Below are 14,185 nucleotides of genomic sequence, written 5' to 3'. Positions count from 1 at the left end.
TTGTTCCCACGAGAAGCTAGGGAAAGGGGTTCGTCCATCCTTGTAGAGCCCCGCATGCAAGTATAAGGCTGCTTACTCTGAGAGGTCGCCTGGTATCCCAGATTCACCGTTCTAGCTACCTCACCCAGGTGCCATTCAGCTTTCGGCACGGTTTTCTTACCTCCGCTTGGGGGTTAATTCCTTCGAGACCACCCCTGGACAATTGTCCGCGACTGCCTATTTATTTTTGTAACCATATTCAGCAGAAACCCTTGGTGCAGGGACCCTCTATCCGCAACCCGAGGACACGTTCGGTGGCTTTTGTCATAGGCCCTTCGGTTTGATTCTAGAGGAATCAAAACCGAACCGAATATATATATATATATAAATCATACATATATATATACCTAAAAATCATTAAGAATTCATCTAATGTGGTTTGAAATTCAACTACTTAGATTAAGGTTAAACTACTTTGTTATGATATTGTTGAAATTGTTACAATTTCAACAATATCATAACAAAGTAGTTCTCTTTTTATGAAATCTTTTTAAATGTTCGTATTTTTTCATACATTTTTGTATTCTCTTGAAATGTTTCAAAATCCTTAAGCAGCTTCTAAACTATTTTGTTTAGAATCTTCACACAATTCACATTTCGTTTTAGATGTTTTAAAACCTTTTAAAGCTTTAAATTATTCTCGTCTCTTTTAAAACTTCTAAATATCTTATAAAATTGCTCGAATTTTTTTCTATACTTTTGTCATCTTGAAAAATTAAGTTTTTTATTTAAAACCTTCTAAATTCTTCTCTTTTGGTAGAAATTTAATCTGAATTGGTTAAAAATGCAACTGTTTGGTCAAACATGTATCCTTTTTGGTCAAAAATTCAAATACTCGGATGAAAGTTGAACTACTCTTTGTTTAAAGTTAATTTTTCTGCTGGAAGTACCACCATTTTACTTGAAAATTCATTTCATTCATTGAAAATACAACTGTTTGGTTTAAAATGAATTTTTTTGGTTAACGATTTAACTATTTTATTAAAAATTCGCCTTTTTTGGATGAATTTAAGTGTTGGTTATTTTAAATAAAAATCCTTTTTGTTTGCAATAACAACTATTACATTTGTTGTTGATAATTCATCTTTTTTAGTCGATTATTCATCTATTTCATTGAAAGTTGAAGTAACTTGCCAAAAAATCAATCTTTTGTTTAAAGATTCATCACATTCTTTTTTTTTTCTTCAAACATAATTTTTTTAACTGTCAATTGATATATTCCATTTTTTGTTGCAAATTGATCTTTTTTATTTGATAAATAAAGTGCTGATTGGAAATCAATTTTTTTACTGAAAATTTATATATTCCTTTTTCGATTAAAAATTGATCTTTTTTAGTTGGAAGATTCATGTATTTGGTTTAAAAATTCGCCTGTTAGATTTGAAAATTCAACTATCTTGGTGGAAATTTTGTTTTGCTTTTTTTTAACTACAACTCGTTTGTGAAGGATTCAACTATTTCGTTAAAAATACATCACTGGTTGAAATTTGAACTATTTTAGCTCTTAAATATTTAACGTTAAAAAATATAGAATTTTTCAATTTTGAATATATTTAAAATCATCCTGTGAAATCAATTAATATTTAATTCTATATTAACAAATTAATTGAAATTGACAGATTTTTCGTCTAAAAATTGGCCATATTCGCGGTTGAAAAATAAAAATGTTTTATATTCTTTTCAACAAATTTTAAGAAATCATTTGAAATATTTTGAAATCCTTTTCAATTTTCTTTCAGAATTAATTTTAAAAATGAAAAAGCATTTTAAATTTTTTCAAGAATATTGAGAACATTTTTTTTCTTCAATCCTTTCAAAATTCTTAAAACGCTTCTACAGTTTGTTAAAAAATATAGCAATATTTTCGAATTTTCAATTATTTTTGGGAAAGATGACTTTGCAACAAACAAAAAAACATTTTACCATCAACCAAAAAGAGATGAAATTTCAACAGAACTTTTCCATCCGAAAATATGAATTTTAAACCAAATAGTTGATTTTTTAACCAAATAGATGCATTTTCTACAAAGAAGATTTGCTTCCTACCACAATACACGATTTTTTAATGAAAATACATACATTTTCAACTAAAAGATACATTTTTAACCGAAAATGGAATATTTACATTTTCAGTTGAAAATAACGTAATTTTCAATTAAAAAAAAAAGTAATTTTTAACAACAAAAAATCCAAAAAACTAGTCTAATCCTCAACCAAACATGATTAATTTTAAACCAAATAATTGCATTTTTAACCAAAAAGCTGAAATTTCAACCAAGAGAAGAATATTAACACATCTATTAAACTTACATGAATTATTTCTAAAATTTTGAATACTCTTTAAAAATAAAAAATTATCCTCAAATCTTCCAGCTTTTTTCGACATTTAAATCCGTTTTTTCAGATTGTCTTTAAACATTACTTTTTTTAAATAAAAAATCATTTATAATTTTTCTAGGAATCTTGAGAAATTTGTTTTGTTTTCGAATCTGAATTGGTTAAAAATACAACTGTTTGGTTTAAAATGAATTTTTTTCTGGTTGATGATTCAACTATTTTATTAAAAAAGTTGAACTAATTTGCTAAAAAAATCAATCTTTTTGATTGAAGATTCATCACTTGAGTTAAAAATCGATATCTTTGCAGATTTGTTAGTTAAAAATTCGTTTTTTTTTCTCTTCAAACATAATTTTTTCAACTGAAAATTTATATATTCCATTTTTTATTGCAAACTGATCTTTTTTATTTAATAAATAAAGTTCCTGCTTGGAAATCAATTTTTATGTACTGAAAATTTAACTATTCCTTTTTTTCTTATAAATTGATATTTTCTAGTTGAAAATTCATGTATTTGGTTTAAAAAATCGTCTGTTTGATTTGAAAATTCATCTATTATGGTAAAAAATGTATTTTGTTTATTAAAATACAACTTGTTTGTGGAAGATTGAACTATTTCGTTGAAAATTTATCACTGGTTGAAATTTTAACTATTTTAACTCTTACTTTTTAAACGTTTAAATATATAAATGGTTCAATTTTCAATATATTTAAAATCATTTTGTAAAATCAATTAACATTAAATTCTATGTTAACAAATTAATTAAAATTGGAAGATTTTTCTTCTAAAAATTGGTAAAATTCCCGGTCAAAAAATACATTCATTGTCATTTCCCGGTAAAAAAATCCCGGTTTCCCGGTCCATCGACCAACCTGAATATTTACATCCTAAATTTAGATCCGCTAAGATGTATTATCGAAATTTTTACCATAGTATTGGAAAGATCTACTAGATGGATGTCTCTCTTCTTCAAATCTCGCCCTGTTGTTTTGGCTTTAAGGTTCACGACATCGCTCACAGATTTCACAACAGCCAATACATCTGGAAAATTATTATTCCATAAAGTTATATTAAACATATGCATATAGCTGAAAATTACCACTTTATCAATAATTAAAATTTTACGTTATAATTCTGTATTTAGATAACATACCCATAATGCTCTCATTATCCTTGGTTTCGACGTTGTCCAATGACAAAAAATCAAACTGAATCATCGGAATTCTGGAATCTTCTTCGCAGTTTAAAATAGCCGTATCCGAATTCAAAACAAGCTCAAAGTCGTGTTTAATGTTTGTGAATCGTTTATCTGCAGGTTTAACTTGACACCTGGTAATATAATAAATTCTACCCACCTAGAATTATCAAAAATTACAAATAGTAATAATATTTTTAAACCGGTAATTAAATTATACTTTTCGCATTCGAATGATTATAATAATTATAATATTATTATATAATAATATAATCCCTATAATAATAATTTATAATAAAAATTATAATTATAATTCTTACTTCGAATGAATCATAGAACACGTCGCACTGCTCTTTGAATCCAGTGCATCTAATTTCTGCTGATTCGTCGATCAAGTCCATAGAAAATAATTTCCCTACGCCTCGAACATTACTCCAATGCCTTATGTCCGTCTTCGATGTTACTCGAGCTTTAATTGTCCATCTGAAATATTTTTAAAAGTTTTATTAAAACAGATATAAATTAATGCATATTTTTAATAATGGTAATAGAAGCATCAGCTCAAAAAGCTTTGAATAAACAGAGATTTTGTCTCACTGGAATCGGTATTCGTAATATAACGGTTTTATCACTGTTCGTGAGTAGACTCGATTTATTCAACTTTTGAAAAATGTAGTTCATTCTTTTCAAAAACTTTTTTTAATACCTACTTATACTTTAAATGAATATTTTTTTTTCATTTTAGGAAAATAGTAAATACAGAGTTTAGAATTATGAATTGAAAATTGAAATATTGATTTTTCTTTTTCTCACTTGATTCAAATTATTATATAACGAGGTACGAACCACATTTTTCAAGACAAAGTTGTTAACAACAAGGTGTCTACTAATTTTCGACCACCAAATTCCCGGTTATTTCCGAATCTCTAATTATTCTAAAAAAATGTGTATCATAATATGAAAAATATAATACAATTTCGATGTCTTAATTATCTACCCAGATTTGGATAACGATATAATTGTAAAATATTCAATATAATTTTTAATGTATCTGGTAATAGCGATTAATTATTGATTGATTATTCAAGAGTAATATAAACACTATTTCTAATCCTTTATTGTGATAACTTAATTATAATTACATACATACATACACTTATAGCATTGAAATAAATAATTTTTATCATGTCTCCTAGTAATAACTGTTCAATAATTAATCAATAATACAAAAGAAATTAAAAACTATCTAAATTTAGTGTACTAAATCTTCAAAAATCTACATTTTGCTTAAAAAATTTTGGAATCTTCACAAGTTTTAAATTATCTTCGACTCTTTTCAAAACCTTAAAATATCCCTTAAACTTACTGGATTTTTTTCTAAAATTTTTTATTAACGAAAGATTGAAAATTTTTGCTTTACTATGTTTTATATTCTTTTCGAAATGTTCTAAAATATTTTGAAATACTTTTCAATTTTCTTTCAGAATTAATTTTTCAAAATGAAAAATCATTTGATATTTTTTCAAAAATTTTAATAATTTTTTTTCTCTTAAGACCTTTAAAAATTCTTCAAACGCTTCTAAATTTTTTTACAAAATACAAAAATAGTTTCAAATAAAAATTTTTTTTTGAAGAAAATGAATTTGCACTAAAACAGTTTAATCAACCAACAAAATTGATTTTTCAATCAAAAAAGATTCACTTTTTCAAAAAAGAGATGGATTTTTAACGAAATGGATGAATTTTATACCAAGAAAAGTAACTTTCTGTCACAAAAAAAAAAACGATTTTTTTAATGAAAATACATGGAAACCAAAAATGGAATTACATTATGAGTTAAAAATAACGTAATTTTCAGTTAAAAAACTGTAATTTTAACAAAACAAAAAATATACAGCAAATAGTTTAATCATCAACCAAGTAAGATTAATTTTCAATTAAACAATTGCATTTTTAACAAAAAGCTGCAATTTCAAATATGAAAAAAATACTCAAACATCTATTAAACTAAGTTAAATTTTTTCTAAAATTTTGAAAAAACTTTCGAAATAAAAAAAATTGTACTCCAATCTTCCAAACTTTTTCGACATTTAAATCTGTTTTTGAGATTGTCTAAACATTTTTTTAAAATGAAAAATAATTTATAATTTCCTAGGAATCTAAAGAACATTTTTTTGTTTTTAAAAACATTTCAAAATTTTTAGCTCGAAAGCTTCAATACTTATTACAGGTTAGTAGACATAATTTAGTATTTAAATTTAAAAATCAGCGCTAACATGGAAACATTTTCAAATAAAAAAAACTAACAGTATGAGCATAGATTCCAGTGAGTTAAAATCTCTGTTCATACAGCGTTCTTTGAGCCGATACTGCAATTTACAAAATGCAGAATTTAAGTACAAACCGGCCATAATATGGACTCAGGCTCGTTATGGGTACAGTTGCAATTGCATTTTCCGGTACAGGTGGTTGAGTGGGCATTTCTGTATGTAATAATTAGAAATTAAATTTGGACAGTACAATTATATAAAAAAATTTGAAAAAGGTATTTAATATCTGTTTCACCGTTTTCCTGAGAAAGATTATAATCCGAATCATTTCTCGCAAGACCGTGATTAGTAGGTTCTGGATCTCTTAGTCTCGATTCAAAAATAATTGGCTTTCCAAGCTGTTTTCCAACTTCTTCACCAGGAGCCACTACTTCCAGATTCATAATCACGATAACGGGCCTGAGACAAATAATTAATAAAATATGTTGACTCAAAGAACGTTTACTTCTTTCAAACGTTTATTCAAGAAAATTCTATTGAGTGCAGGCCTCGGACTCACTTTGGAGATAAAAAATAGTATCGAGTGTCATTCATTTTGTAAAGTATTAAGCATGAACTTTAATGTTTATTAAGAATTATATTCTTCAGTCTAAAATTTATTAAAATTCCTATTTATTTATAACAGACTTCAGTCTTTCTCTTTTTTTCTTCTAATTTTTCCACTTAAATGTGAACTGTATTATTAGAACACAATAAGAAAATCCAATTTACTTTTCTTGAATCTTTATCTTATTCGTTTGAAAATGTATCTCTTTCTTTAGAAAATTTTAAAATATCGAAAAATTACATTTTCGGGTTGAAAATTCAATTGTTTTGCTTGAAAAATCGTATTTGCGGTTCGAAAATTTATCAAAACATTAGAAAATTTAACTATTCAGTTCGCCTTTGTTAGCTAAATGCAACTGTCTTTATTTTTAATTAAAATCTTTTTTGTTGAAATGTCAATTACTAAATTTTTTGGTTTGAAAATTCATCTTTTCAGGACGCAAATTCAACTCTTTAGTTGAAAATTTAACTACTTTCTCGAAAGCTTATTTTTTGTTGAAGATCCATCATTTTAGTTTAAAATTCGATTTTATTATGGTAAAGATGTATTTTTCGAAACTAAAAATTGAACTATTTTATTGAAAATTCAAGAATTTTGTATAAAAGTCAACGGTTTTGTAAGACCATAAACTGTTCTGTCGAAAATAAGTTTTTATTTTTTAATTTAAAATTAATTCTCCTCTCGCAAAATTTAACTTAACTATTTTTGATTAATAATTGATATTTTAATCTAGAAATTGTACTATTTAGTTACAAATTTTTAGCAATGAAAAATCTGTCCGCTTAGCGGGCACATTCTCGTCGCGCGCGCGGCTCGCGCATTTGAGCGCGCCTAGGGCGCGGGACGGTTGAATCTCGCGCTTCGCGCTCGGATATTTATTCTTTGCATTTGGAATGCTTGAAAAAAACTTTATCAAAAAGATCTCTTTTAGATGGCCGTATTTATATGCGTTTTCATATTCTGAATTGTCTACTTAATTAAGTATAGTCAAAGATTAAGTTTCTCAAAGCTCTGTAGGCTTTGAGGTACATATTCTCATCATGACACTCGCGCTGTGCGCTCGATTTCCGACAGACATTTGTAAACAGGTTTTGTTGTATCTTTTTTCTCGTAACTTTCGTCGTTTTTCCACACATTTTTTTTTATTTTACTTTTTTCAACGTTATTTTTCACGAATAAAACAAAAAGTACGCGTCCTATCAAGAAGTGATTCTTAAGTAAATTGTAGATCTTTTTTGGGATAACTATTTTTGTTAATTCATCTTTTTTTGTATCCTACATAGTTTGTCCACAAAATGGAATTTTTTATTTTCCATTATTTTTTGTGCAATCAAAATTTGAATTTTCGATTTTTGAAGTAAATCCAATAATTGGTTACGATAATCTCGTAGGGATTTCAAAAAGAAATGTTTTTCTTCTCTTGACTTTTTTTCATATCGTGCGTTTCTCGGCTTCAAATTTTGATTTTCGGTTGATTAAAAAAATTTTGAAAACGCTATAACTCTGAGAATTTTCTTTTTATCGAAAAAAGTCATGAGGATAAATTGTTTGTTCTTTTTAATGCTATAAATATCCGTACATAGAATTTTCAAATTCAGAAAAAAGTGGTCTCAAAAATGTTCAAAATGCGCTCACCTTTTGAATTTTTATCAAAAACGGCTGGTTAACGAACTCGTCCTTTCTTTTAGGACTTAGAAAAAGAGTGCCAAAGATGGATTTGATTCGTTCATTTTTTCGAGAGTTATCATGTTTACGGACGGACGGCCGGACGGACAGACAGACGCCATCGTGAAAACCTGATTTTCGACAATTCTAATACTTTCTCAATCATAAATGATGAGAATGTAAAAATTTATCAAATAAAATTTGAACTTACATTACGTCCATTGTTTGAAAAATTTAGTTAAGAATCTATTTAATTTGTTGGATATTCTTTTTTTTTGTAGAATATTCAACTATTCGTTTAAAAATTGATGTATTTTATTAAAAAATTCATCTTTTCTGATAAAAAATTAATCTTCTTTAATGAAAATTTAACTTTTTGCTAGAAAATCAATTTTGTCTGCTAAAAGTGCAACTTTATGGTGGAAAATAAATCTGTTTTAGTTAAGAATTCAAGTATTTTGTTGAAAACTCCTTTTTTTTAAATTTTAAACTGTTTTTTAATTAAAAACTTTTTGGTTTAAATATCAAATGTTACAGTTTCTGGTGAAAATTAGTATTTTCTTGTTGAAAATTCAATTGCTTTGTTGAAAATTTATGTATATTATTCAGAATTCATCTTTTTTTGGGGGGAAAATAAATCTTCTTAGAGTAAATATTCATATTTTTGGTTGAAATTAAACTATTTGGATAAAAATTCACCTGTTTTGTTGAAAACTCATGTTTTTGGTTTAAGAAATTAAGCTTTTTGACGGGACTTAATGAGTCATTGAAACCATTTTTAATGAATTAGAGAAGAAATTGAAAAATATTATTTTAAGAAAAACTAAAGAAGTAGTCGCATCAGTAAAAAAAATCTCAGAAAATAGTGTCTTTAGTGTCAGTTTGTTCGAAACAGTAGCAAAATAGTGCCATCACTTGAAAAAAGTGTCAAATAGTACCAATATTGTGGTAATTCCGAGGCCTGTTAGTGGTATCGAGGCGTGAAGGTTGCCCTCAACGAATTTTTACATGGAATCGATAGGGGTAAGCGTGATACAAAATTACAAAGTTATACTTTAATTAATAATAATATAAATATTCTTGTCTGAAAAAAAATATTTATTTTTTATTTTCTTCGGTAGTGTGTAGACAATTTCAGATTTACCTTTATTACGGGTAAATGTGAAATGTGTAAAAAAATTCACTGAAATCTATATTTTACAAGATTGCACTTTCATAACTATAAATTAATCATCTACTAATTCTTCTAATATATGCTTACTTTCGGTTTTTTGTGACTTATAAGAATATTATTAAAAATAATATTTTCTTAATTTAGAATTTGGAATGAAGGTTCAGTGATATTAAAAAAGTTTCCTACTTTAAATTGTATAATATCTACTCTGCTTGACAAAATATTCGTTTGTGTAAGTATATATATTAACATATTATTTACATTTTATTATTATCTACTAATATTTTTTTAAAATTAGGTTCATTAAACTCTCCAGTTATCCTCGAAATGTTGACGGATTTTCATATTTCACAATTAAGAAAAAAAAACCCTTAATCTGATTTATAATTATTCTGAAATAATTTACAATAAAAATAAAAATAATAATTATGTACAATTTTTGAAAAAAGAATGAGTATACAAAGAATTTCTAAAATAAAATTTAACAAAAAGTTTTTGAACAGCATCTTCGTTTTCTTATAAAATAATTGATTGAAGACTTAATTATTCACATCTGCCTTTTTACTACAAATAATAAGAGGCATAAGCAATATATTGCAATAAAAATTTAATATAAATCGTTTGTTCTTCATTCTAAATTTTCTCGATCACAATAACCCTGCTATCACACTTACCCCTATCAACCCTTAAAAGTCTATTGAGAGATACTATTTTACTTACACAGAAGCAGTTTTTGCTGTGGCTAAGAGATATTTCGATATCCGACAAATTGCAAAAGGACTTAATGCTCCATCTGTTACAAGACGATTATTTTGCAAGGAAAGCACCGTGAAGGAACTCGATGTTTCTCCATCCGAAAGGATAAGACGATAGCGATTCCCACTTAGTAGTTTATGGCCCTTAAAAAATGCATTAAACACATGTTGAGGATTAAAAGAAAAATTACAAAAGTCCTCACAAGTTGATATCTCGGAAATAAAATGTACATGCTCACAAATATTGGACAATGAAGATTTCAAGCCTAAGGGCAGCCCATAAACTACGTTACTAATTTGAGGGATGGGGCGGGGCTAAAATCTACGGTTAATAACAGGGATAGGGGAGCAGCGGAAGTAATACTAAGAACTTAGATAACATTTAGTACGTTCCTTGTTGATAAATTAGAAAGAATTTTGCTTGTTTTCTCTGTTTTTAGGAAACAAACTATTTCTCCCCTTTTCATAGTTTTTTTTTTCTTTTAAATGCAAACTAAATTAATAGAACCCAACAAGAAAAATCAACTACTTTTTTTTAAAGTCTGCTATTATATTTTTGGTTCAGAATTCGTCTCGTTTGTATAAAAGTTCTAGTATTTGACTGAAAATTGTATTATTTGATTGACACATCCTCTCTTTTATTCAAAACTTGGTTGAAATTTTTGTTTGAGAATTAATTTTATTAACTAGCAATGTAACTATTCCAGTTTTGGTTGAAAAATATTTGTCATGGAAAATTAATGTTTTTTAGTTGAAAATTCATGTATTTTGTTAAAAATTCGGCTTTGTTTGGTCGAAAATGAATCTTGTTTGATTGAGGATTCAACAACTTGGTGGATAAATTAACATTTTTGTTAAAAATTCATATTTTTGGTTCAAGTTTCAATATCTGGTTAAAAACTAAACTATTTTTTATAAAAATTTAACTTTTTGTAGAAAATGAACATTTTTGTTAAAAAATCATATTTTCAAGTTCAAAATTCAATTGTTTTATAGATAATTACTACTTTTGACCTTAAGAAATTTAACAATTTTCTTGAATATAAAAAATATAATAATATATAAAAATAATAAATAATCTTCTTGCTGGAAAATTCATCTTTTCCGTTGAAAATTTAAATACTTTGTTGACATTTTCTTTAGAATTAATTTTGTTAGCTAACAATGTAACTATTCCATTTTTTGTTGAAAAATGATATTTTTTGTGGAAAAATAATGTTTTTTAGTTGAAAATTCATGTATTTTGTTAAAAATTCGTCTTTGATCGAAAATGAATCTTGTTTGTTTGAGGATTCAACAATTTGGTTGAAAAATTAACATTTTTGTTAAAAATGCATCATTTTGCTTTAATTTTAACTATCTGATTAAAAACTATACTATTTTTTTATGAAAAATTAACTTTTCGCTAAAAAAATTAAATTTTTTGTTAAAAAAATCATATTTTCGAGTTGAAAATTCAATCTTTTTATAGATGATTACTACTTTTGACTTTAAAATTCAACAATTTTCTTGAATATAATATATAAATATAATAAATAATCTTCTTGCTGGAAGATTCATTTCTTCCTTGAGAATTTAACTATTTGGTTGAAAATTAATTTGTTTTTTATTTTAGAATTCAACTACTTGGCTGAAAGTTGAACAAATTTGTTAAAAATTGCTATTCTTTATAATTTACCTCTTCGGTTTAAAATTTAAGTTTTTTGTTAAAAATTCGTTTTTTATTGTTATAAAAATGCATTTTTTTTACTGAAAATGTTACTATTCTATTGAATAGAAAATATATCATATAAATAGGTAAACATAAATATAAAGTTTAAAATTCATGTATTTTGTTGAAAGTTCGTCTTTTTGGTTAGTAAATTAATCTAGTTTGTTGAAAATTCAAGATACATATGTTTCGACTTGAAATCTTACATATGGAACACAATATGGTATTTATGATGGGACGGGAAGGGTACGGGAAGCTAAACTAGTCTAAAATTGGCACCGTAGTTTACGGACGACCCCTTATTGTCGCGGTTTTTTAAGAAGTTTTAAGGGCGTGTTCAAGAAAAAGAAAAGCATAATTTTTCGTGGTCTTGGTTATGAGACTTATGAGCCAGATATGTAGTCCACACAACCAGACACAACTGTAATAAATATTTGGAAAAAATACAGTTTTTGAATTGTAATAAAATATAAGCAAATATTGTATATTCACGTTTACTTACCAAATACTGCACAACAATCGGCTCTTCTGTTAATTCCCCATCGAAAATTTTCTGCCAGAAGAAAAATAATTAGCGATGTGTTTTTAATTAATTTAATAAATCAAAGCATTAAATTAAAGGAAAACAAAAACAAAACATACCAGTAGTGAGCCGGCTGACAACCGTTGCTCCATTTTTTTAATGCTGAGCAGGCACGATAAAATCACTCTTCAAGAGTTAAAATAAACACAAAACACATGCAAGTATTTTGATTTATTTTTCGGTATGGCGAATCAACAAAAATCACAGATGTTGACAAGAAAAACAAAGTTTCTACAGCATGAGGTTCGTCCATTGGTGAAGTCAATGTGTAAAGCCAAAAAAACTCCGTTGGTAGCAGCACCGAGCCGAGCTTTCTACGTAGTTGCGTATTATACGAATTTTACGTCGTGTAGAAACGTAAAAGAATCCCAAACAGTTTTCTATATAATATAGATGGTAAATTACATGTGAGATATGTTCATGAGGTTCTAGTACTCCATGTTTTTTTTATTTATATCAGCCCCATGCATCGCCCTCACTTTTCTGTTTTCTTACGTCCGGAGAGGAATTGTCGGTTAAACCAAAGATATTAGGTCCTAGGTACGGCATGGTCAGTGGTGGGGACGGTCGATATATATATCTAACTACATTTTCGACTATATCGAGGTGCCGCCCTCTTCAACTTTTCACCGTTTCTATGGCAACCGCTTTCTCCTACACGTCAGCGGGCGGAGTGGGGCCGGGGGGCACACCGAAAGCAAAGATATTATAAGCCTAGATGCGACACGTGTATAGTTCGAGGAACTAATTGTAGACGGCGCTCCCAGCAAAAATTGCCCGATCCCCCCATGCCTCTCAACCCGAAAAACGCATTTACCAACTACTTTGCCCCTGCAATGTTCACCCGTCGAACAAGTCCATCAAATAGCCGATACTAAGTCGGTAAATACTAAATACTTAAAAATATAAGCGTGACTCACTCGGTAGGGGAAAGGAGTAGTGTGTGGAAGGGATAGAGATTTTTTAAATTGATCCAGAATTCTCGTGCTATTTAAGTAAATAACACGTTCGTTCCGCAACACCGCTCCGACCCAGGTTGCTGATCAATCTCTCTAGCAATCACCCCAAGCGAAGAACCTCACGAAGTCGTTATGTAAGGTTTCCCACTTGGGGCCATTAGTAGCCAAGGTCTTTTGTTTCAGGCGTCATTCACTCTACTGACGCTCTTTTTATTAACTATTTGCCGCCATACTTTCCTGTCCTGGCATACTTCTCTAGCTTCTTTTATGTCCATGCATTTTTTCATGCAGGCTCTCGAGTTTCTGTGATTTCTTATGTCTCTTCTAACTAGGGTCTCATTCACACATTCTAACCATTCATTCCGCGGTCCACCTCTGGGCACGCTGCCATTTACTTTACCTTGATACACTTGTTTCATTAGTCGTTCATTTGGTATTCTCTCAACATGTCCGAACCATCTTAACCGATTTCTTTCCCATGTGCCTACTAGCGTCTCTTCTGCACCACATTCTTTTAGAATTATCTTGTTACTTACTTTGTCCATCAGGGTTTTCTCGCATATTATGCGCATGAATCTCATATCTATTGCGTTAATTTTACTCTTATCTTTTTCTTGGTAAGTCCATGTCTCGCTACCGTATAGTACAGTCGGTACAAATATAGAATTATGCATTGCCATTTTAGCTTTATTTGATATATTTTTACTTCTGATAAGGGGACTTGCTCTACCAATAACCTTCTTACATACCTTCATTTATTCGTCTATCTAATTCCTCATCTATCTTTCCGTCCCTAGTAAATAAGGTACCAAGGTATACGAACTTATCAACTTGTTCAATTCTCTCATCATTTAATAAAATATTGCATAGTGTTTTCTCACTCTTTCCT

General features: G+C 28.1%; 1 protein-coding gene across 2 annotated transcripts in view; it reads right to left on the bottom strand.

The window, feature by feature from the left end:
• LOC117181667 (replication protein A 70 kDa DNA-binding subunit-like) overlaps window positions 1-12,550 on the bottom strand; it is a 17,873-nt gene extending 5,323 nt beyond the window's left edge. Inside the window, exons 1-8 of one of the 2 annotated variants that reach the window (XM_033374569.1) lie at window positions 12,397-12,548; window positions 12,257-12,307; window positions 10,009-10,187; window positions 6,138-6,301; window positions 5,977-6,055; window positions 3,893-4,055; window positions 3,531-3,732; window positions 3,306-3,418 (exon numbers count right to left, since the gene is read on the bottom strand). In XM_033374569.1, the coding sequence (XP_033230460.1) occupies window positions 3,306-3,418; window positions 3,531-3,732; window positions 3,893-4,055; window positions 5,977-6,055; window positions 6,138-6,301; window positions 10,009-10,187; window positions 12,257-12,307; window positions 12,397-12,429 (984 nt within the window). In that variant the 5' untranslated portion in view covers window positions 12,430-12,548. Of the gene's footprint in view, window positions 1-3,305; window positions 3,419-3,530; window positions 3,733-3,892; window positions 4,056-5,976; window positions 6,056-6,137; window positions 6,302-10,008; window positions 10,188-12,256; window positions 12,308-12,396 lie in introns of both variants that reach the window. The other variant, XM_033374570.1, reaches the window with a different exon arrangement.
• Between the last annotated feature and the right edge of the window lie 1,635 nt (window positions 12,551-14,185).

The sequence above is a fragment of the Belonocnema kinseyi genome, chromosome 10, assembly GCF_010883055.1.
Source record: "Belonocnema kinseyi isolate 2016_QV_RU_SX_M_011 chromosome 10, B_treatae_v1, whole genome shotgun sequence".
Taxonomy (NCBI): Eukaryota; Metazoa; Arthropoda; class Insecta; order Hymenoptera; family Cynipidae; genus Belonocnema; species Belonocnema kinseyi.
Note: the sequence above shows the minus strand (reverse complement) of the source record. Positions and strands in the feature narration are given on the sequence as shown.